Source organism: Oncorhynchus nerka, linkage group LG24 (genome assembly GCF_034236695.1).
Source record: "Oncorhynchus nerka isolate Pitt River linkage group LG24, Oner_Uvic_2.0, whole genome shotgun sequence".
Classification (NCBI taxonomy): domain Eukaryota; kingdom Metazoa; phylum Chordata; class Actinopteri; order Salmoniformes; family Salmonidae; genus Oncorhynchus; species Oncorhynchus nerka.
Genome location: NC_088419.1, coordinates 56,953,086 through 56,976,518, shown reverse-complemented (window position 1 = coordinate 56,976,518; position 23,433 = coordinate 56,953,086). Strand labels below are relative to the sequence as shown.

The 23,433-nt window shown below is 43.6% G+C and overlaps 1 protein-coding gene across 1 annotated transcript in view; it reads left to right on the top strand.

The window, feature by feature from the left end:
• Positions 1 to 23,433, top strand: part of pip5k1ca (phosphatidylinositol-4-phosphate 5-kinase, type I, gamma a) — a 76,899-nt gene that overhangs the window by 46,485 nt on the left and 6,981 nt on the right. Inside the window, 12 exon segments of the mRNA XM_029632391.2 lie at positions 6,499 to 6,651; positions 8,968 to 9,267; positions 9,624 to 9,823; positions 9,958 to 10,041; positions 11,486 to 11,534; positions 12,743 to 12,827; positions 13,487 to 13,648; positions 13,807 to 13,941; positions 13,944 to 13,977; positions 14,501 to 14,533; positions 14,932 to 15,045; positions 16,444 to 16,666. Coding sequence (XP_029488251.2) covers positions 6,499 to 6,651; positions 8,968 to 9,267; positions 9,624 to 9,823; positions 9,958 to 10,041; positions 11,486 to 11,534; positions 12,743 to 12,827; positions 13,487 to 13,648; positions 13,807 to 13,941; positions 13,944 to 13,977; positions 14,501 to 14,533; positions 14,932 to 15,045; positions 16,444 to 16,666 — 1,572 coding nt within the window.

Below are 23,433 nucleotides of genomic sequence, written 5' to 3'. Positions count from 1 at the left end.
AATAACTCTACCTACATGTACATATTACCTAAACTAACCAGTGCCCCCGCACATTGATTCTGTACCGCTACCCCCCTGTATACAGTCTCACAATTGTTATTTTACTGCTGCTCTTTAATTACTTGTTACTTTTTTATTTCTTATTCTTATCCGTATTTTTTTAAACAGCATTGTTGGTTATTTGACCAAATTTGATTTGGTTCATATCTCTCGTGCTGGTTCTATACACCAGCCTATCAGAAGTTTTGCCTTCACACAGCCTGTCCGTGCATGCTCTGTGGTGTCTGTGCGGTCCTAAATCCAGCCGGCTGAAACCGGAAAACAGCCTACCCTACCGCTCTGAGGTGTCCGCATGGTCCTAAAGCACACCCAAATCACGTGGGAGGGTCATGTCCCCAGTGAAAGTTGCGACCCTGGTCATTTGTGTGAGTAGAGTACATGTTGATTGCCCTTCTCTAAAGGCATACCGAAAGTCTTTTAATTTGTTTACAGAGACATTTTCTAACAGTTTGCTAAAAGCTGGCAGCAAGCTGATCGGTCGGCTGTTAGAACCAGTAAAGGCCGCTTTACCATTCTTGGTTAGCGGAATGACTTTGGCTTCCCTCCAGGCCTGAGGGCAAACAATTTTCTCAAGGCTCAGATTAAAGATATGACAGATAGGAGTGGTTATACAGCCAGCTACTATCCTCAATAGGTTTCCACCTAAGTTGTCAATGCCAGGAGGTTTGTCATTATTGATCAATAACAATTTTTCCACCTCTCCAACACTAACTTTACAAAATTCAAACTTTCAATGCTTTTCTTTCATGATTTGTTTTTTTAGGCATGAATAAGATGGCTCACTGTTCGTTGTTGGCATTTCCTGCCTAAGTTTGCCCATTTTGCCAATGAAGTAATCATAAAAATAATTGCCAATATCAAATGGTTTTGTGATGAATAAGCCATCTGATTTGTCTTTTAATTTAAAGTACATTAAAGTACTCATTTATCATTGATCTTGGCTTCATAATACAGTTTCGTCTTCTTTTTGTTGAGTTTAGTGACATATTTGTTACATCATCCACATAAGAGTAACAGCTAAATCTTTTGTATGATCTCTTATAAACTATTTTAGGCCCGGCTTTTGGAACTTTGGCTTTCCTGGAATTAGCCACTATATTGTGATCACTGCATCCAATGGGTATGGATACAGCTTTAGAACAAAGTTCTACAGTATTAGTAAAAATGTGATCTAGTTCCTGTAGTGTTTGTAAACGCCCTGCTAGGTTGATTAATAACCTGAACCAGATTATAGGCACTGGTTTACAGTGAGAAACTTCTTCTTGAGCGGACAGCTTGATGAAAACCAGTCAATATTTAGGTCCCCAAGAAAGTAGACCTGTTTACATCACATACACTATCAAGCATATCTAGATACTGACTGTTAGCACTTGAAAATAATTTGTGATCTGCAGTTCATGAACAAGTTATTATTTTAGAACAACTATTTTTACTGACTCGTGAGCCACAATTCGTTTTTACAAGTGATTATATTAGTCGTTCGCTTGACCTGCTGGCCGCAATTGATTTTACAGCAGGATTAATACGCGCTCCTCTGAAATATTTGTTTTTTTCACTGAATGAGTCAAAAAGATCTGAGTCAGATCTGAGTCGAACTTCCCATAACAAATGTGCATGTGTCTGCTCAAACGATCAGAAACAGACTCCATGAGGGTGGTATGAGGGCCCGACGTCCACAGGTGGGGGTTGTGCTTACAGCCCAACACCGTGCAGGACGTTTGGCATTTGCCAGAGAACACCAAGATTGGCAAATTCGCCACTGGCGCCCTGTGCTCTTCACAGATGAAAGCAGGTTCACACTGAGCACGTGACAGACGTGACAGAGTCTGGAGACGCAGTGGAGAACGTTCTGCTGCCTGCAACATCCTCCAGCATGACCGGTTTGGCGGTGGGTCAGTCATGGTGTGGGGTGGCATTTCTTTGGGGGGCCGCACAGCCCTCCATGTGCTCGCCAGAGGTAGCCTGACTGCCATTAGGTACAGAGATGAGATCCTCAGACCCCTTGTGAGACCATATGCTGGTGCGGTTGGCCCTGGGTTCCTCCTGGGTTCCTCCTAATGCAAGACAATGCTAGACCTCATGTGGCTGAAGTGTGTCAGCAGTTCCTGCAAGAGGAAGGCATTGATGCTATGGACTGGCCCGCCCGTTCCCCAGACCTGAATCCAATTGAGCACATCTGGGACATCATATCTCGCTCCATCCACCAACACCACATTGCACCACAGACTGTCCAGGAGTTGGCGGATGCTTTAGTCCAGGTCTGGGAGGAGATCCCTCAGGAGACCATCCGCCACCTCATCAGGAGCATGCCCAGGCGTTGTAGGGAGGTCATACAGGCACGTGGAGGCCACACACACTACTGAGCCTCATTTTGACTTGTTTTAAGGACATTACATCAGTTGGATCAGCCTGTAGTGTGGTTTTCCACTTTAATTTTGAGTGTGACTCCAAATCCAGACCTCCATGGTTTGATAAATTTGATTTCCATTGATAATTTTTGTGTGATTTTGTGATTTTCAGCACATTCAACTATGTAAAGAAAATTGTATTTAATAAGAATATTTCATTCATTCAGATCTAGGATGTGTTATTTTAGTGTTCCCTTTATTTTTTTGAGCATTGTGTGTGTATATATATATATAGCAATCTATAAGCATTCCTGTCTCTTTTGTAAATGTTATCTCCTTATATTGCTACTGCTGTATAATCAAAGGAATTATCTAAGTGAGTCTCAGAAATTACTAGAAGATGTACGTCCCTTTGAAGTGTTTGTCTCTTTCCAGAACAGCTAGCTTGTCCTTGAACCTCAGGAACTTGACCACTATCGGCCTGGGCCTGTCATCTGGGCCGGTGGTGGGTTTTCCAGTCCTGTGGGCACGCTCTATCTCAATCTTCCTGTTGTCCATCTTCAGTTTCTCATTGAAAATTTCCCTCACTTTGTCTTCAAACTCCGTCCAGGTCTCGTGGAGATTCTGCAATTCCGTCCACAACAATGTTGTTCCATCTTTATTTTCCCTTGAGATAAGCTCATTTCTCCATTGTTATCATGGATTCACATACAGAACTGATGTCCTCTCTCAATGACTTATGGATTGCTGTCATCTTGGTGTTCTCCTGTTTAGACTCATTGAGCTGACCCTGGGAGAACTGCAAACTGTTCTTCAGGTCCTGGTCAGGTCATCCATTATTTTAGTAGTTGACTCCACTGATATTTGGACACAACACTTGAAGCTATTTTCTTGTTGTTGTAACAACTGCTTGTAGAACTATTTTTGTTTGTTTAAAAGATCCTTCACCTGTGATCGATCAGTACTCTCACCAGCTTTGGTCTTTGTCATGGTAGCAACGTAGGCTACTCTGTTACCCTCACAGTTGCAGACAGGGCAGGTCGCAGGGAAGATGGTGCCAACGAGAACAATGAGCTACTTCTCTGGAGCAAAATAGACCTGGTGTTGTTGCAGGGCAGCAACAAGCCCAGGACAATCCATGGTCCAAGCCACAAGGGCTAACCGCTCCGGGGGGCTGCGTTCACAATTCGTTGGGGCAGTGAATCGTGAAGCGTCTCTCTGTCTGTCATTAACTTAGGGTTGGATATGTGTTAAGCACACTGGGGTTCTGGTCTAGACACACACAGCGGAACACAGCAGAGATGAGATGTCAGCCCAACCTGAGCAGCTCGTTACAGAAGCCCCTGAAGGAACAGACCGTCTCATGTATAAACATATGGACCTGGGCTATTTTAAGATCCTTTGTGCATTAGGTGCATCTGTCTCTCTGAGGGTCTGCATTCAGGGCTCCTGAGTGGTGCAGCAGTCTAAGGCACTGCATCTCAACGCTTGAGGCGTCACTACAGCCACCCTGGTTTGTATCCAGGCTGTATCACAACTAGAGGTTGAATGATTATGATTTTTCCACGCAGATACCGATTTATTGGAGGACCAAAAAAAGCTCATCCCGATTAATCTGACAATTTTTTGGTGTATATATATATATAGTGTAATGACAATTACAACAATACTGAATGAACACTTATTTTTAACTTAATATAATACATCAATAAAATCAATTTAGTCTCAAATAAATAATGAAACATGTTTAAATAATGCAAAAACAAAGTGTTGGGGAAGAAAGTAAAAGTGCAATATGTGCCATGTAAAAAAGCTAACGTTTAAGTTCCTTGCTCAGAACATGAGAACATATGAAAGCTGGTGGTTCCTTTTAAAACGAGTCTTCAATATTCCCAGGTAAGAAGTTTTAGGTTGTAGTTATTATAGGACTATTTCTCTCTATACTATTTCTATTTCATATACCTTTGACTATTGGATGTTCTAATAGGCACTTTAGTATTGCCAGCCTAATCTTGGGAGTTGATAGGCTTGAAGTCATAAACAGCTCAATGCTTGAAGCACAGCGAAGAGCTGCTGGCAAATGCAGGAAAGTGCTGTTTGAATGAACGCTTACGAGCCTGCTGCTGCCTACCACCGCTCAGTCAGACGGCTCTATCAAATCATAGACTTAATTCTTGTAAAGGTTTTTGTCTGGTGAAGGAGAAGAGCTGGCTGCCTCTGATTAAGAACCATACCAGGCCAAACACAGAAATGGAAAACATAGAAAAACAACATAGACTGCCCACCCCAACGCACGCCCTGACCAAACTAAAACAGAAACATAAAAAAGGAACTTAAGAACAAATTCTTATTTTCAATGACAGTCTAGGAACTGCCTGTTCAGGGGCAGAACGACAGATTTGTACCATGTCAGCTCGGGGGTTTGAACTTGCAACCTTCCGGTTACTAGTCCAACGCTCTAACCACTAGGCTACCCTGCCGCCCCAACTAAGGTCAGGACGTGACAATTATAATATAATAACACACAGAAATACGAGCCATAGGTCATTAATATGATCAAATCCGGAAACTATCATTTCGAAAACAAAACGCTTATTCTTTCAGTGAAATACAGAACCGTTCCGTATTTTATCGAACGGGTGACATCCCTAAGTTTAATTATTGTTGTTACATTGCACAACCGTCAATGTTATGTCATAATTATGTACAGTTCTGGAAAACGGTCTTTGTTAGGAAGAAATGGTCTTCACACAGTTCGCAACGAGCCAGGCGGCCCAAACTGCTGCATATAACCTGACTCTGCTTGAACAGAACACAAGAGAAGTGACACAATTACCCTAGAAATTCATGTTAGCAGGCAATATTAACTAAATATGCAGGTTTAAAAATATTTCTGTATTGATTTTAAGAAAGGCATTGATGTTTATGGTTAGGTACACATTGGTGCAACGACAGTGCTTTTTTCACGAATGCACTTGTTAAATCCCCCGTTTGGCGAAGTAGGCTGTGATTCAATGATAAATTAACAGGCACTGCATTGATTATATGCAACGCAGGACAAGCTAGATAAACTAGTAATATCATCAACCATGTGTAGTTAACTAGTGATTATGTGAAGATTGATAGTTTTTTTATAAGATAAGTTTAATGCTAGCTAGCACCTTACCTTGGCTCCTTGCTGCACTCGCATAACAGGTAGTCAGCCTGCTACTCAGTCTCCTCGTGGAGTGCAATGTAATCGGCGTACAAAAATGCAGATTACCGATTGTTATGAGAACTTGAAATCAGCCCTAATTATTCGGCCATTCCGATTAATCGGGTCGACCTCTAATCACAACCGGCCGTGATTGGGAGTCCCATAGGGCGGCGCACAATTGGCCCAGCGTCATCTGGGTTTGGCAAGTGTAAGCCGTCATTGTAAATAAGAATTTGTTCTTAACTAGCTTGTCCAGTTAAATAAAATGTAGTGTGTGTGCGAGGTGTTCCTGCCTCAGTGATTCATCACAGTGCCTGGGGCCAGTGCTCGTGCTCTCTGCACTCAGGGTCCCTTCTCTCTTACTCTCGCGTCCTCTATCTACCTCTGTCTCCCTCACTCCTCTCTCTCTCTTCCTCTCTTTTCCCCTTTCTCATCTCTCTCTCCCATTTGGGTCTCACTCTCTCAACCGTTCTCTCTCATCCATCCCGTCCTTCCATCCCTCATTCCCAATACTGTCTGATTGGGATGTTTATGCATCAGTCTCCTGCTGTGCGTGTTTCAACAGGGTGTTGTTTCTAGCTTGTCCTCGTTTCATCTCACTTTATTAGAGCATCTCATTTCCACTACCACATAGACAGGGTTTTCAGATATCGTTTTGCTGTCTCTAAAGAAAATAATGGAGCGCAACAAGGCGTAGGTAATGGATTATGGAGAAACTATTGTCTTGATTCACTGCTTTTCCAAGGAGGATTAGTATCTAACCCCAAAAGTGATATTTGTTTTCAAACAGAAATGTTATTTTATTTCAGTTTTTCAGTGCTTTTACCCAACCTGACCAGTGTCCCTCTGTGTCTGTGGCTGTGTGTATATGTTCTTTTATCTCTGTGTCTCTAGTACTCCCTGTGTAACGAGCCCCTGATTGAGTTGTCCAACCCCGGGGCAAGTGGCTCTGTGTTCTACCTGACCAAGGACGATGAGTTCATCATCAAGACCGTCATGCACAAGGAGGCAGAGTTTCTGCAGAAGCTGCTGCCTGGATACTACATGGTGAGATGTGACCCCACACACACACAATACGCACTCACAATACGCACACACAATACGCACTCACAATACACACTCACAATACACACTCGCAATACACACTCACAATATGCACACATGCACGCACTTACACATACACAAACGCACGTGTTCACGCATATACAGAAACACACACACACAAGCATGCACGTACAGATACCCGTGCATGCACGTGCGCACACACCCTGCATAATTCTTTCACATACTACACTCTTCATTGTAATCCCACTCACTAACATACTACACTCACTCTACAAGCAGAGACGCAATCTTTCCTGAAGAATCTGAAATTCCTTCTGACACAAAGGAAGATGAAGCCCATGTTTTTACTGATACAATCCTTACACACTTCATTGCTCCAATCCCAAACTCTGCCTACCTGCTTTACACCTTGGTACATTCATTGTCTCGACCAGGGATTGGCGACTTTGACGGGGGTGGAGGGCCACAACATCTGAACTCCATGTGTTTTAGAGTTAATTTCATGCAATTCTACACATTTTGCCATGTGCTGTAGAGAAAATGTTGCTGTTTTAAAAGCTAGTTTCCTGCAAATCTACACATTTTGCCATAGGATGGAGAGAAATCTTTTCAGTAATTTGACCTTGATCACTACAAGTTTAGATAGCTGGCCGCTAGACTAATTTAACAATCTAAAAAATAATTATCTGACATGGGCTAATTGAGTAATAATCAGAGACCGACATAAGAGAGAAACTGTTGATGCACAACCAAATTTCAAAATTGCACCGTGTGTATTCTACTATTCTACCTCGCAGCAGTAAGTTGAGACCCTGACTAAATTGATCAGAGGGCCTGGGTGGCCAGTTGCCTATTCCTGGTCTAGACTGCAGATAAATGGAGGTCATCAAGCCTTGTAAGGCCCTTTTCACTGTGTAACAGAAGCAGGATGTTGTTGAGCCTTTGTTAGCGATGCTGGTCACACTTCAGTAGAACTCTGTTTAAATAGCAACAGCTCCATGTATGTCCATCTTTCTATTTTAGGTTCCTGGTGGTGCTAAGCTTGTGGACATTCATTTACCAACAGAGCATTATTACATGAGAACAGGAAGACTCACACATTTACACAGACCTTTTCCACAATTTGGGATCCAGACCATTGCAGTTGCACGATTCTTATGGGTGTTTTAGGTATACGAGTTAAGGAGCCCAGAGAGATTCTGAGCCATGCAGCTTGTCTATAGCCTGAAGCCATAACAGACTGAGACTGACTGACTGAGACACAGTGGGGAGACACACACACATACACAGGCAGTAGAGCAACTCTACACGTCTGCAGCACCTGACAGGACTGGGTTGGGCTGGGGGCAAAATGCAAAGCATGGTGATGTAACAGACGTCCGTGCCACCCTCTCACTTTTACCCCTCACACTTGTTTTGCACACTCATGCTATTATTAATTTCCTTGCATGTTTTCTCCCCCATTTAATATGTTTCCATGCCAAGCTCTATTCTCTGTTACGCTTTCACTTGTTCTCATCCTCTCACATCTCTCTTTCTCTATCCCTGTTGTTCCTCCCCCGCTCTCTCTCTCTCACGTGTCTGTTGTTGACTTGTCAGCGCTGTGCCCTCCACTCATGGACAGATGGGTCGTCTGTGGCTGGAGGATATGGGTTCCCTCCCTCTCTCTCTCTGTTTCTCTCTATTCCTCTCTTCCTCCCTTCCTCCTACTCTCTATCATGCCTCAGTCGGTCTCTCCTTTGAAGGTCACTGGCTGTGGCCTAAAAGCCTGAAGGCACCCTCAGCATGCTTCTGTTGGAGTCCTGCGGCCCCTCTGGCCCCCTCCGACCCCTTTCTGTCGCCCCTCTTTCCCTCTCTATCTCTCTCTCTATCTCTCTCTCCCCCACTTGCTCTCTGTCTGTCTGCCTGTCTGTCGTGCCTGTCTGCCAGCCAGCCAGCAGTTGTTTTTGAGTGGATAAGGAGCAGGCTCCTCTGTCATTACTTTAATGGGATTCAGGTGGTTACGGTCAATGTTTTTGCAACGTGTCGCTTGGTTAACCTAATTTAAAGGGGAAGATTGATGATAAGGAGATATTTTTACTGAAGGGTGAATTAGATGTGTTTAAACGGCTCGTGCTTTGGGTTACTGCTTTCTGCCTTTTTTCTTTGCCTATTCATGTGTTTTGAATATTTTGAAGGTTAGTTTGGTCTTGAAGAATCAGGTGGTACCAAATCATGGACTGTTTGTTCCAATACTACCCTGTGTCTTGGCCTTGGTGCCATCGGCCTTTTTCTCACACTGTCTCTCTCGCTATCCAGAACCTCAACCAGAACCCTCGCACCCTGCTTCCCAAGTTCTTCGGCCTGTACTGCATCCAATCTGGCGGTAAGAACATCCGCATGGTGGTCATGAACAATGTTCTACCGCGCGCCGTCCGCATGCACCTCAAGTTTGACCTGAAGGGCTCCACGTATAAACGCTGTGCCTCCAAGAAGGAGAGACAGAAAGCCAAGCCCACCTTCAAAGACCTGGACTTCATGCAGGACCTGCAGGATGGCCTGATGCTGGACCAGGATATGTACAGCGCTCTGGTCAAGACCCTGCAGAGAGACTGTTTGGTGAGGAAAACCAGCCGGGTTTTCAGACCCATTGCTATAAGGGTTTAAATTATACATTGACCTGGTTTGAAACCTACAGTTGAGGGCAAATGTAATATGACAAACTCTCTTTGACGCCAAGCAGTAAGTTCATAATTAAATACATTTATGAAATATGCCCCTGACTGTGCGATTACATCATCCACTGTGTTGCAAATGTTTTATATGGCACTGCAGTACAGGTTAACTTTTTAATGCCCTGAACTGTAATAGAAAATATCATTAAGAAGGACTCCATTGACCTGTGGACCTGTTCATTGGGTTGAAAGGCATGGCTCAGTCCCATAACCAGGACCCATGTCTCTGTATGTTCCCAGGTGCTGGAGAGCTTTAAGATCATGGACTACAGCTTGCTGCTGGGGGTCCATAACATCGACCAGGCAGAGAGGGAGCAGCAGATGGAGGGAGGAGAGAAGGATGAGAAGAGGCCCGTGGCCCAGAAGGCCCTCTACTCCACCGCCATGGAGTCTATCCAGGGAGGGGCTGCCTGCGGGGAGTCTATCGAAACAGACGACACGTGAGTGACTGAGACGTGTGACATGCTGGGTGTGTGTGTGTTTATGAGTGTTGCTTGTTGTCTCCTTGTATATCTCTGTTTGTCAGTGTCACCTTTTTGTATCTCACTTCATCTCTTCATGTTTGTCTCTGTAGGATGGGAGGCATCCCAGCAGTCAATGGGAAAGGAGAGCGTCTACTCCTCTACATCGGAATCATAGACATCCTGCAATCCTACAGGTAATAATCATTCAGTCATACACGTACCCATACATCATATCAATTATACAGAGTCGTGTTCATTAGGGCACACTGTAGCAAAATGTTTTGGAACGGAAATGAAAATGTACATTTCTTATTGGAGAAGTTCAGATAAGTCCCTATTTTCTTCAGTATGGGTCCTAATGAATATGACCCAAGTAACTACACTGTACAAAAATATAAACACAACATGTGAAGTGTTTGTCCCATGTTGCGTTAGCGGAAATAAAAGATGCCAGAAATGTTCCATTTACACAAAAAGCTTATTTCTCAACAAAAAAATGGCACAAATTTGTTTACATCCCTGTTAGTGATCATTAAACAGGTGCATATTGTGCTGGGGACAATAAAAGGCCACTCTAAAATGTGCAGTTTTGTCACACAGCACAATGCCGTAGATGTCTTTGCTGTTTTGAGGGAGCAAGCAATTGGCATGCTTACTGCAGGAATGTCCACCAGAGTTGTTGCCAGATAACTGAATGGTCATTTTCTCTACCATAAGCCGCCTCATCGTTTTAGAAAATTTGACAGTGCGTCCAGCCAGCTTCACAACAGCAGACCACGTGTATGGCGTCGTGGGGCGAGCAGTTTGCTGATGTCAATGGTGGCGGTGGGGTTATGGTATGGGCAGGCATAAGCTACAGACAACGAACACAATTGCATTTTATCGATGGCAATTTGAATGCACCGAGATACCGTGACGAGATCCATTGTCGTATCATTCATCCACCCGCCATCACCTCATGTTTCAGCATGATAATGTACAGCCCCATTTCGCAAGGATCTGTACCCAGTTCAACCATGTCCTGCATACTCATCACACATGTCACCCATTGAGCATGTTTGGGATGCTCTGGATCAACGTGTATGACAGCGTGTTCCAGTTCCCGCCAATATCCAGCAACATCGCACCGCCATTGAAGAGGAGTGGGACAACATTCCACAGGCCCCAATCAACAGCCTGATCAACTGTATGCGAAAGAGGCATGAGGCAGATGGTGGCCACACCAGATACGGACATGTTTTCTGATAAACGCCCTTACCTTTTCTTTTTAAGGTATCTGTGATCAACAGATGCATATCTGTATTCCCAGTCATGTAAAATCCATAGATCAGGGCCTAATGAATACATTTCAATTGACTGATTTCCTTATATGAACTGTAATTCAGTAAAATCTTTGAAATAGTTGCGTGTTGCATTTTTATGTTTTTGCTCAGTATATATTATAACTCATTCAGTCACTCTCTGTCATATAGAACCAGCCTCCCAGCTTCATAAGAGTAACAAAATATTCAGCCTCCATCAGTGTAGAAAACAGCCTGTAGCCGTGGCTGGCTGCCGCTGTTTATACTGTATTTGTCTCTGTGACCATAATGCATTTTGAATATCAAACGTTTGACTGTTATTTCTTTCTGGTTCCAGGCTAATAAAGAAGCTGGAGCACACATGGAAGGCTATGGTTCATGATGGGGTGAGTTTCACGTTCGTCATAATCCCTCTTCATTTGTATTTCTTATTACAGTGGACTCTGTAATCATATCTGAGCTCTTTATGAACATAATCATTTCCAATATCCCTTTCTTCTCTGGCTTATGGGTTATGTAATGCTATTCTATGGCCAAGTCTTGTGACTTGTCAAGGTTTACTTTGGTCATGCTTAGGTGCCAAGACTTTCCTGATCATGTGACCTATGAGTAGAGCCCAGAGTTTTTCCCGCTCAGGTCATGTGTTTTGGAAAAACTCCTGGTCCCTAGTCCTTCTTATGGACAAGGCAATCTGTCTTACCTCAGCCCCTCCCAGACAAACAGCTGTGACCAGCTGTGTGGTTTTAATCATTGAACAGCAAGCTAGCGTCTGTCTGCCCCCCCTCTGTCTGGGTGTGCGCTATACCCTGCCATTCTTTTCCATCATGCATTTATTGATGAAGTCACAGCTATACAGACAGGTTGAGCTATTGAGGAGAAGCAGGGTAGCCTTTTGTGTGTGTTTGGTCTTGTGTATCAGTGCAACAGTACAGGTCCTTCAGGCCACTTGTCTAAGTAGTGTGTGTGTGTGTAGCCTCCTTATTGAATCTGTCCAATACACATGTACTCAGTGAGCCAGTAAGAGCTTCCTCCGCCTCCTCCTCATCTCTAACAGATCCTCTGGCTCTGACCTCAAGCACCTCAGACTCCCCTCTTTCCTCTCAGACATCATCTCCAGGATGCTCCTAGTATAGAACCACAGTCTCTCGCTCTCTCTTTTTTTGCTCTTTCTTTATTTTTTTCCCCTCCCCCTCTTGTCTAACAAGCCTGGTGTACATCACCTTATTTTCTCACCCTGTCTCTGTGACGTGTTGTGAAACCAGCATAATGAGTGAATGATTAAGGGCTATATATTCTCAGAGTTAACACAACCAACACATACACAGATCGGGATTTATTCAGCTGCAGTGATGCTTACCTCTGAATAATAGGATGGGATGAGGAAGTGTTATTTTCTTCTGGCCCCCTGTAGAGAGAGAGGATTCATATACTAGGCCATGCAGGGAGACGTACAGCATATGGGGAGACGCTGTATTTAAACGTGTTTTTGTTCTCTCTCCCTCTACCGCTCTCTCGTTCACTTTCTCTTTCTCTCATACCATTTTTCTCTGCCTCTCTCTCTCTCTCTCTCTCTCTCTCTCTCTCTCTCTCTCAGGACACCGTATCAGTCCACCGTCCTGGCTTCTATGCAGACAGGTTCTTCAAATTTATGAGCAGCACTGTGTTTAAGAAGAGCTCATGTGAGTAGACCTGATCAGACTAGATTACCAGTCAGTCAGACTGACAGGCACACCGCTTCCACTGCTTAATTCACTTATTGTTATGCTTGAAGGTTGCGGTTGGCTATTAAGGCTATTAACTTGATGTCTTATGAATGAATGTATTTTTTTCACTTGAACTGCAAATACTCCGTTATGTATTTTGTACTGGGAGGTATTAGAAAAGATTGAACACTGAAGCACACACTTAGTCAAATCAAATCAAACTTTATTTGTCACATGCGCCGAATACAACAAGTGTAGACCTTAGCGTGAAATGCTTACTTACAAGCCTTTAATCAACAGTGCAGTTCAAGAAGAGTTAAGAAAATATTTACCAAAGAAACTAAAGTAAAAAAACACAATAACATAACAATAGTGAGGCTATATACAGAGGGTACCGGTACCGAGTCAGTGTGCGGGGGTACAGGTTAGAGGTCATTTGTACATGTAGGTAGGGGTGAAGTGACTATGAATAGATAATAAACAGCGAGTAGCAGCAGTGTACAAAACAAATGGAGGGGGTCAATGTAATAGCCCGGTGGCCATTTTGTTTAATTGTTCAGCAGTACTGTTCCCTTTGGGAATAAGAAGACAAGTGTTCCCTTAGTGATGTTATTCCTCTTGTGTGTGTTCTGCAGCCTTGAAGTCTTCTCCCATTAAGAAGGGCCGTGTGGGCCTGACGGTGACTAAGTACACTGGCCCCGGGGCCGCCTGGTCAGCCAGCCAGCTGCCCTCTGAGAGAGACGACAACATCTACGACCTGAGAGGAGCACGCAGCTTCCCCACGCTGGAGGACGAGGGTAGGGGGTACTAGACCATGCAGACCCCCCCCCCCCCATCACATACTCCACCTTCTTCACACTGCGCTATCATTTTAACCTAGCTGTTAACGGAGACTGGATGCAGGTGTTTTGACAACCCGTTCTGATTCTCTCTCCCCCTTCTGTCTTTCTCTCAGGGCGACCAGACCTCCTCCCCTGCACCCCTCCGTCATTTGAGGAGGCGACCACAGCCTCCATCGCCACCACGCTCTCCTCCACCACCTCTCTGTCCATCCCAGAGAGGTCTCCCTCAGACGCTGGAGCAGAGCACCCCGCTACAGGTATCAGAACAACAGCTCTGAGAGAAGGTACCACTATGGACACAATGTCCTATTTCTGGAGCATGTTTTCATGACGCATGTGGAGCATGTCCTTTTCATGAGAATAAAATAAAAAACAAGAAGAAGAAAATAAGTCAAGATGTATAATTAAGCGATAAGGCACACGGAGGTGTGGTATATGGCCAATATACCACTGCTAAGGGGAGTGCCTGCATACAGCCGTTGGCCGTGGTATTTTGGCCATATACCACAAACCCCCAAGTTGCCTTATTGCTATTATAAACTGGTTACCAATGTAATTAGAGCAGTAAAAATAAATGTTTTGTCATACCCATGGTATACGATCTGATATACCATGGCTTTCAGCCAATCAGCATTCAGGGCTCGAACCACCCAGTTCATAATATAATGGTTATATTCATGACCGAATAACCAACAATAACTAATTGTGTTGAACAGTCAAAGCTATAGAGCCTATTTTATGTACCCCTCCCTGGCTTATAACACCATTAACTTACAGTGGTCTCTCTGTCCGTCTGTTTCTCTGCAGGAGGCACACCCAGTCTGTCAGCCATGACGGGAGGTAAGAGCACTACTCTGCATGGCCTGTATGAAATGTACAACTTATCCCGTTGTATAAAGGACTTGGTAGTTTAGTGTTATTACAGCGCTAGTCATTCTGTCTCTGACCAGTGAGGAAGGCTACTACACTAGGGTGTGTCAGGTATGCCTGTTGGTCTGTGTTTTTATGGATGTGACCACCCTTCCTGTCACTCAGTTGCATTTCCTGTGTGTGTGTGTGTGTGTGTGTGTGTGTTAAAGCTGACAGTTTGAACTACATCCTCATAGTCATAGTATCACTTAAAATCCAAAGTGCTGGAGTAAAGAGCCGAAACGATACACGATTTGTCACTGTCCCAATACTTTTGGAGCTGAATGTGTGTGTGCGTGTGTACTTACATTACGCATGTTTGTCTGTAGGACTCAGGAGGAGGTGCATGAGGAGGAGCAGCAGACCATCACGGTGGAGGTGGAGGTGAAGAGACACGACAGCGAGCCCACCATCACGGCCCCACAGCCCTCTCCAGAGACCAGGTACACAGCCTCAGCCTTACTCTACATAGACCAAGATGTATCACACAAAGCCCTGAAAAGCCAGGCTCAACTCTACTGAGCAGCACACCTAGCATCCAACACACTCGCTGAAACCAGGTTAACCTTTCAACGGGCACCATCTTGGTACCTAACATGCTCGCTGGTTCATATAAGCGCTCCCTGTAACACATGGCGTCGTGGGTATAAAGTGTCCCAGATTGCTACCTTTCTGAAGGGTTTGTCAGGTTACAGACCTATTACGACTGCTCTGACCCCAATAAGAACCGTGCCGCAGTTGCTTCTGCTTTTCACTAAAAATACACTGAAAATGTCTCACCTGCGACAGGATAACACCTTGGTTAGCCAACACTGCACTCTGGGAAGTGGGGGAGCCATGCTCCCATTTGGTTGATAGGGCGGCGATGATATTAAGTCCCCACATTACTCTAAGTCCCATTTGGTTATTGGAGTAGTTGCGGGCTGTTGCTATAAATCCATTATTATGGCCAGATAAGCGCTGCCTGTGGATGTTCTCTGGAGCAGCCATCTAATTAGTTTAAGAGAGTGGAGTAGGGTGAGAGACAGGGTAAAAGGGTGAGACATGCAGACAGGAGTGCATTGGGAAAGTCGTGGAGCGGCCGGGGCAGTGGAACTAGGTCAGAGGGTCTGGGGCTTGGGCTGAGATGCTGAGACAGGGCCCAACATATAGCCTCAGGAGGGCTGGGTGGGGTAGAAGGGCGAAGCGGGCAGGCAGGCCAACGGGGTACTGGGGAATTAGCCATCTGGAGACCCGGCTCCTCAAAGCAGCCTCAGAGACTCCCCTGCTGGGGGAGAGAGAGTGAGGTGAGGACAAGAGAGAATAAAAGAGAGAGCGAGTGCAAGGTCCATGGCAGCATCAAGTCCACCCATTTTAAAGACTTCTTCCCAACCAATCAGGTCTGTCTCTGAGTCTGAGATGCTGTCATTGCTCTTTAGGAACGCCAGGCTCCAGGTTTTTCAGCGTAAGCTCTAAACACACAAGGCTGAGAAAGCAATCTGGGATCAGCTTAAGTTGTTCCTAATAGGCAATGATCTGGGCCTGGACAATAGAGGGATTGTGGTGGCGTGGCACCACGCCATCTGGTACTGTAAGTCTGGGTTAGTGCAGTCATCATAAACCATCCTTCTGATCATACGGCTCAGTCTCAGCTCTGCCTGGCTGGGCTGGTTCTTGTTCATTGGAAGGGCTTAATAGGAAGTGGCCCTGATCATTTGTCTGTACAGCTATTCTATCCTGTGCGTGAGAGAGCGAGAGCAGGTGTGTGTGTTAGAGAACAAGTATGTACAGTATGTCTTATCACATCTGTGGTTGTGTATGAGCAGGTGTGTCTGACCCCCCCCCCCTGTCTCTTCTCTCAGTGAGTTACCAGAATTAGCCTCTGCTGCTGCCTCTCCCCCAGCCCCTGGGGCCCCTGCTGAAGCCTCTGCTGAGACCCCTGGCCCAGGGGCCACTGTCAGTCCCAAGGTTGTGGTTGTGGAGGCTGAGCGGGACCGCCGGGGCAGCACAGTGTCTGGGTCCGGATGCACCAGCCAAGCCTCCCAGGATGACGAGGATGACGTGCCAATCACAGACATCTACTTTGTAAGCTGTGCTTTCTTTGGCTCAGCACACACACACACACACACACACACACACACACAGGTCGTATTCCTTAGGGCATGCAGCAGAAAACATTTTGTAACGGAAATCAATGTCCAGGTAGTCCCTGCCTGTTTCAGTCTGTTGTCTTACGTTTGGTGCCTAATGAATACGACCCTGGACACACACACAAGGCACAATTATGATGGACGCTAAATACCCCTAGCCCTACGTCTATAGGCTTACAGCCCACTTACAGCATGGTAAATAGCTAAATACTACAGTATCCTAGCTACTAAATATATTCTAGGTTTGTCAGTCAGCAGGCATACTGCACTAAAATGATACAGACAACAGCAGATGGTAAACTAGACACAGATAGCTTACATCTCCATTGGCCATCATTTCTATTTTTGCTTTGTCAAATATTGTTTGTCCATGTGTGTAACTCATCATTGCCACCCGTAATGCAAATGGTCAGAGTGTGTGTTGTTAGCGTTGGGTCATGGGATGCTATGTATGTGTGAGTCTCTGAGTTGGATGCCTTTCTACAGAAGCTTTGACAGTTGGACCCCAGAGGGAGCAGAGAGGGTGAGTCTGTAGAGGGTTAAGGGTTAACCGTAGATTCGATGTCCCCGTGGAAATCTAACTAGCATAATAACAAAATCCCCATCAAAATCCATCAGTTTAAACTAGAGATGTGGGTTTTTTCTGCATTGGATGTGTCTAAATCCACCGCATTTCCCCGACGTCGCCCTTCCGTATTTGCGGTGAAAGGTGACACAGCTAGAGAGGGGTTTGTCAGACCATGAGACATCCCGAAAATCAGTCTTCTCACGAAAACATCTGTAGCGTTTCAACGGTTGGTCCTACACACTAATATGACCAGTCCATGGAAAGGTGAGTCTCTAGGAGGGCCACAAGACTAGTCTGAAGGTAGCTGGGTAATGTTACTAAACTCTTTTCTTTTTTTTGACTGTCTGTTTATCCATGCATGAAGCTGTTATTCAATGCGTTTCTATGGGCTAAAAGCAGCAAGGCCAAATTCAATGTTTCATCAAATTATTTTTTATATGTTTTTATACATCGGGGTCCTAAAATTCGGGATCAAATAGCTAAATGATCCTTGGTATGACCATCTTAAAACAATTCCATATGCTAGGTTCTACGACAGATTTCAGAGCCAGAGCCATGCATTAATGGATGAGTCTCTGGTGATGAGGGATGAGAAGGCCGGATAGGGAAGTCTCCTCTGGTATTGTTCTGACTGGTGGACAGTCTCTCCTGCAATCAAAACGCCTCACACTGTGGCCCAGTAGGTCTGCCTGTGGCCCTGAGCGTCAGTAGGTCTGTCTGTCTGTTTAGCAGCTCTCTGTTGTCTTTATGACCATTTCATCTGCTCTGCTCTGCTTCTCTCTTCGTATGCAGTTGCTCAGGTCAGGAGACATAGAAAATAGAGACACGGAGACACACAAAGAGAATATCTGTAGCAAACAGCAAGGCAACACTCCTAGACAACCACTATATCACCTCTGTCTCTGTATGCAGTATGCACCTGTGGTCATTTACATTTTAGCCAACAGACACAGATGAGGTCATTTTGTATTTTAATGGAACATTATTTTATTTGTAGAGTGCTTCTAAATGGCTGTAGTCTAGTACGCTATGAGGTTGTACAATATGGCCATGTCGTATGAATATACGAAGCAAATACTAGTAGACAGCATAAACAGAGGATTGTCTTCTGGGTAGCATAAACATTATTTGACTGGTAAATGATTATTTGACTGGTAAAAACAGAGATGACTCTTCATCAAAACATTTCATGGGATATTACACCAGTCCTAAGAGACAGAGTGGACATTACTCTGAGAGCCCTTGGAGAGAGGGCTTAAGTGATTGTTCTGGCATTGGGAAGATTCACACGCCCCACAAGCCCCTGTTGAGTGGCTACAGCCTGAATTATTAATTTATCATCAACAGTCACTGGGCTTTGATCAGTATACTGTATACCGAGGCATTTGGAAATAGCCACAGGATGGTTTTTCAATACCGTCAATACCATTTGAAACTATTTATTTTAAGTTTTTCAAGAAATGTTCATATTTGTAGCTACTTTAAGTAAATACCTGCAGTCAACTTGTGCAGTACGTTAGGAGATTAAGCAGATCTCATTCTTTATTTCACTTGTCACATTATTTTACATTATGAAGCTTACCATAGTTCCCCAGAACAGTTGCGCAAGTGTGGTGGAAATATTGTAATCGAAAGGAGAAACTATTACATTTCTTCAAAACAATCCAACTTTATTATTTCATTACTGCAGTAATGGAGCTGGTCGGTAATCACCTCTGGAGGTGATCAATGAGAACACATTTTTACAGGCAAGTCCATCCTCCTGGATATTCATGACAACCAACAGATGTATAGAATGGGTCACAAGGTTAAGATTAGTATGAAAGATACTTATAATTCACAGCAGACAGTATGTCATTGTGTAGAGACCAGGGTCTGGCCCTGGGGTCATCTCTCCCTGGTACCTTATAGAACAGAAACATTAACTCATGCTCTGAAATGCGGTATCACCCAAAGACATCGTAAATCTCCTGTCTGGCCCATTTTCAGTTCACACAGACACAATAGAGTTATAACAACCATAAAACAACCATTTGATGCAATGAACGTATTATAACATAATCTTGCAATTTTGCTCTCTCACCAGTCACGTGTTTGTTTGTAAATAACACAACGGGAGAAAGCAGGAGTACGGCTGTTTATTGACAGGGGTTGCGTTTTATATTGAAAGTCAAGTGTTTTTTTTGCTTCAATAGAGTGATCAGGGACGTGTAACTATATACAGTTGAAGTCGGAAGTTTACATACACCTTAGGCAAATACATTTCAACTCTGTTTTCACAATTCCTGACATTTAATCCTAGTAAAAATTCTCTGTCTTAGGCCACTCCAATACCTTGACTTTGTTGTCCTTAAGCCATTTTGCCACAACCTTTGAAGTATGCTTGGGGTCATTGTCCATTTGGAAGACCCATTTGCGATCAAGCTTTAACTTCCTCACTGATGTCTTGAGATGTTGCTTCAATATATCCACATAATTTTCCTCCCTCATGATGCCATCTATTTTGTGAAGTGCACCACGGTTGGGATGGTGTTCTTCGGCTTGCAAGCCTCTCCCTTTTTCCTCCAAACATAACGGTGGTCATTATGGCCAAACAGTTCTATTTTTGTTTCATCAAACCAGAAAGTACGATCTTTGTCCCCATGTGCAGCTGCAAACCGTAGTCTGGCTTTTTTTAATGCGGTTTTGGAGCAGTGGCTTCTTCCTTGCTGAGCGACCTTTCAGGTTATGTCGATATAGGACTCTTTTTACTGTGGATATAAATACTTTTGTATCTGTTTCCTCCAGCATCTTCCCAAGGTCCTTTGCTGTTGTTCTGGGATTGATTTGCACTTTTCGCACCAAAGTACGTTCATCTCTTGGAGACAGAACTCATCTCCTTCCTGAGCGGTATGACGGCTGCGTGGTCCCATGGTGTTTATACTTGCGTACTATTGTTTGTACAGATGAACGTGGTACCTTCAGGCATTTGGAAATTGCTCCCAAGGATGAACCAGACTTGTGGAAGTCTAAAAAAAAATTGAGGTCTTGGCTGATTTATTTTGATTTTCCCATGATGTCAAGCAAATAGACACTGAGTTTGAAGGTAGTCCTTGAAATACATCCACAGGTACACCTCCAATTGACTCAAATTATGTAAATTAGCCTATCAGAAGCTTCTAAAGCCATGACATAATTTTCTGGAATTTTTCAAGCTGTTTGAAGGCACAGTCAACTCAGTGTTTCTAAACTTCTCACCCAGTGGGATTGTGATAGTGAAATAATCTGTCTGTAAACAATTGTTGGAAAAATGACTTGTGTCATGCACAAAGTAGATGTCCTAACTGACTTGCCAAGACTATAGTTTGTCAACAAGAAGTTTGTGGAGTGGTTGAAAAACAAGTTTTAATGACTCCAACATAAGTGTATGTAAACTTCTGACTCCAACTGTAGTTTTCCTTCACAGAAAATACATTAGTGCAACACATTTGGCAGAGAATAGCTTAATTTTCATCAGATGACAACAGAAGTTCAATGCTATTTGACTTTCAGCCACACAAGTAAATGAGCTTACAATGAAAAAGCAAGGTCTTTTTCAAAAAAAGGTCTGTTTATCATAGATAGAATGTAGCCAGCTATATTTCTTAATGTTTTGCTTAGTGAATTGTGTAAGCTTTCTGTTTGAGAAGTCAAAGCCCTTTGGTTGAGTTATCTGTACAGCTGCCACTGCTATCTTTTGATTTCCTTGCATTTTTTCTCCTTTCTGTTCTCGGCCCTTCTGCTCCTTCCCATCTTCTCAGAGCAGAGCAGGCAAGCCCTTTGCCCTAGCGACTCCAGACTCCACACAGACACAGCATTTAGGCCTACACATGCTGCTTCAGAGCCAGTACTGTTCTTCCTTCAGACAAGCATTGGCACAATGTCTCTCGTTCACATTCGCTTGTAAATGTCCAAACTCACAAAAAATGACATTCGGTAGCTCCTACCTATATAGGTATAACTTTTTGAGCTGGATTGACTGTCTTTGCAATTAGTTTATTTTCGTTTGCACATGTTAGCATATTTAGCCTCCATGGAGATTCATTATTACTGGTAACAGTAATAAATCAGTTCGGTAGAGTTCGTGCATATATTATGACGTTTTTGTTCGTTTTGGACATCGGTGAGGGTTTTCTCGGCTGTTCACACAAGTCGAAGTTCGGAGTCAAAGTCTACGCCCCTTGTTGGTGATTGGTCAACAGTAGGGAAGTCTTTTGTCATTCTATGAAAGACAAGTAGTTTTCATGCACATTTTCTCATTGAAAAATACTGCACCAAACATCTTAGTTAGATGTAGAATTGGGCGACTAATATCTCTTCGGCAAAAACGTAAATATTTGACAGATTTCTTGAGATATTTTAGATTCATTGGGACTATTTTGAGATGAGCTGTCTTCTAATACCCATACTAACATACTGTATACTACATACCTAAAGAGTAATTACTCAAGTAAAAGTGAGAGTTACCTAGTAAAAGTCAAAGTATTTGGTTTTAAATAAACTTAAGTATCAAAAGTAAAAGTATAAATCATTTCAAATTCCTTATATTAAGCAAACCAGACACCACCATATTATTGTTTTATTTATGGATAGCCAGGGGCACGCTCCAACACTCAGACATCATTTACAAACGACGAATGTGTTTAGTGAGTCCGCCAGATCAGATGTAGTAGGGATGACCAGGGATGTCCTCTTGATAAGTGTGAATTAGACAATTTTCCTGTCCTGCTAAGCATTCAAAATGTAACGAGTACTTTTGGGTGTCAGGGAAAATGTATGGAGTAAAAAGTACATAATTTTATTTAGGAATATGGTGAAGTAATAGTTGTCAAAAATATAAATAGTAAAGAACAGACACTACTTAAGTAGTACTTTAGTAGTATTTTACACCACTGCTATTAGTTAATTTTAGTATACTGTAAGCGAAAGGTATCGTTTCAGTTGAGAGTACTAGAGCTTCGCCTGTCTACCGGATGTTGATGCTGTTGCTATGCAACCTCTTGCTAGCTTGTTAGCATAACAAATGACTAACAACTCACTCTGATCATTTGACTCGCCCTAGCAGAGCTGGTTAGGCTGTTTTCCTGTTATCCAGAGCCTTGGTGACTGTAACTGTGCTGCTGGCACCAATTTAAGGACGCTTTTTTTTGCCAACGTTTACTGACAACGGCCACATTCAACAGGTGTTGAGTTATTCTGTGCGAGAGTGCTCTGAAATCGGGGTAGATAGCCAGAAATAACCATGTCCATTGAAACCCACAACGACTATACCACTTAGCTAAGAATGATGTGAATAATCAAGTCAATAAACGTTGGGTAGTTAGTTAAATAGCAGATTAGTTAATATACTGCCTGACAATTTCGATGTATTAGTAGCCAACAAACATTAAGTAACTAGCAAACATACTGGTACATACTGCTGTAATGCTATGCGTTTCGTAAGGATAGCATAGCTAACAAATTGTCAGCCAACATAATGTAACTTATTTGAAAAGTCATTACTTTATAACCTTGTTCAACATTTTTGATAATTAGTTAAAGCAATGAATTTGTATCCACTCTCGTCGGACTTCGGCTGCATATTTTCCTCCATTTGTCTTCAAATCTGAAAACTTGTGATGCCCATTTTTTGAGGAATTGCATTATGGGCCCTAAAGCGTGGATATAGTGTCCACTGCATGTATACTTTGTATTTTGGGCATAGTACTATTAGTGCTTTTCCCCCCTAGTTTTTCAAGCGAAGGTGTTTTAAGGGAGTATGTGAGCACACTTGTTCGGCTAGGCGCCAGCCGAACTGAGGCATGCTGACGCCTTCAAGGTGGAGAGAGGAGAGTGAGAGAGTGAAAGAAAGCACCTGACTTATTCATCATCATGGCTGATTGACATTTAATTTCGTCACCCTTCACCGTAACACAGTCAAACCAGCAATCATCTCTTCTATCACCTCTATACTTAACCTTTTTAATTTCTCTCCATGTTCCAGCTTTGTCTCATTTGTCTGTCCCTCCATTCTTTTCACCCCTCTCCTCTGCCCTCTCTGGTGTCTCCCATCTCTCTGTGGGGATGCTATCAGCTTGCAGGGAGAACCTGGGTGTTCTCTCCTGTCCTGCGGAGGA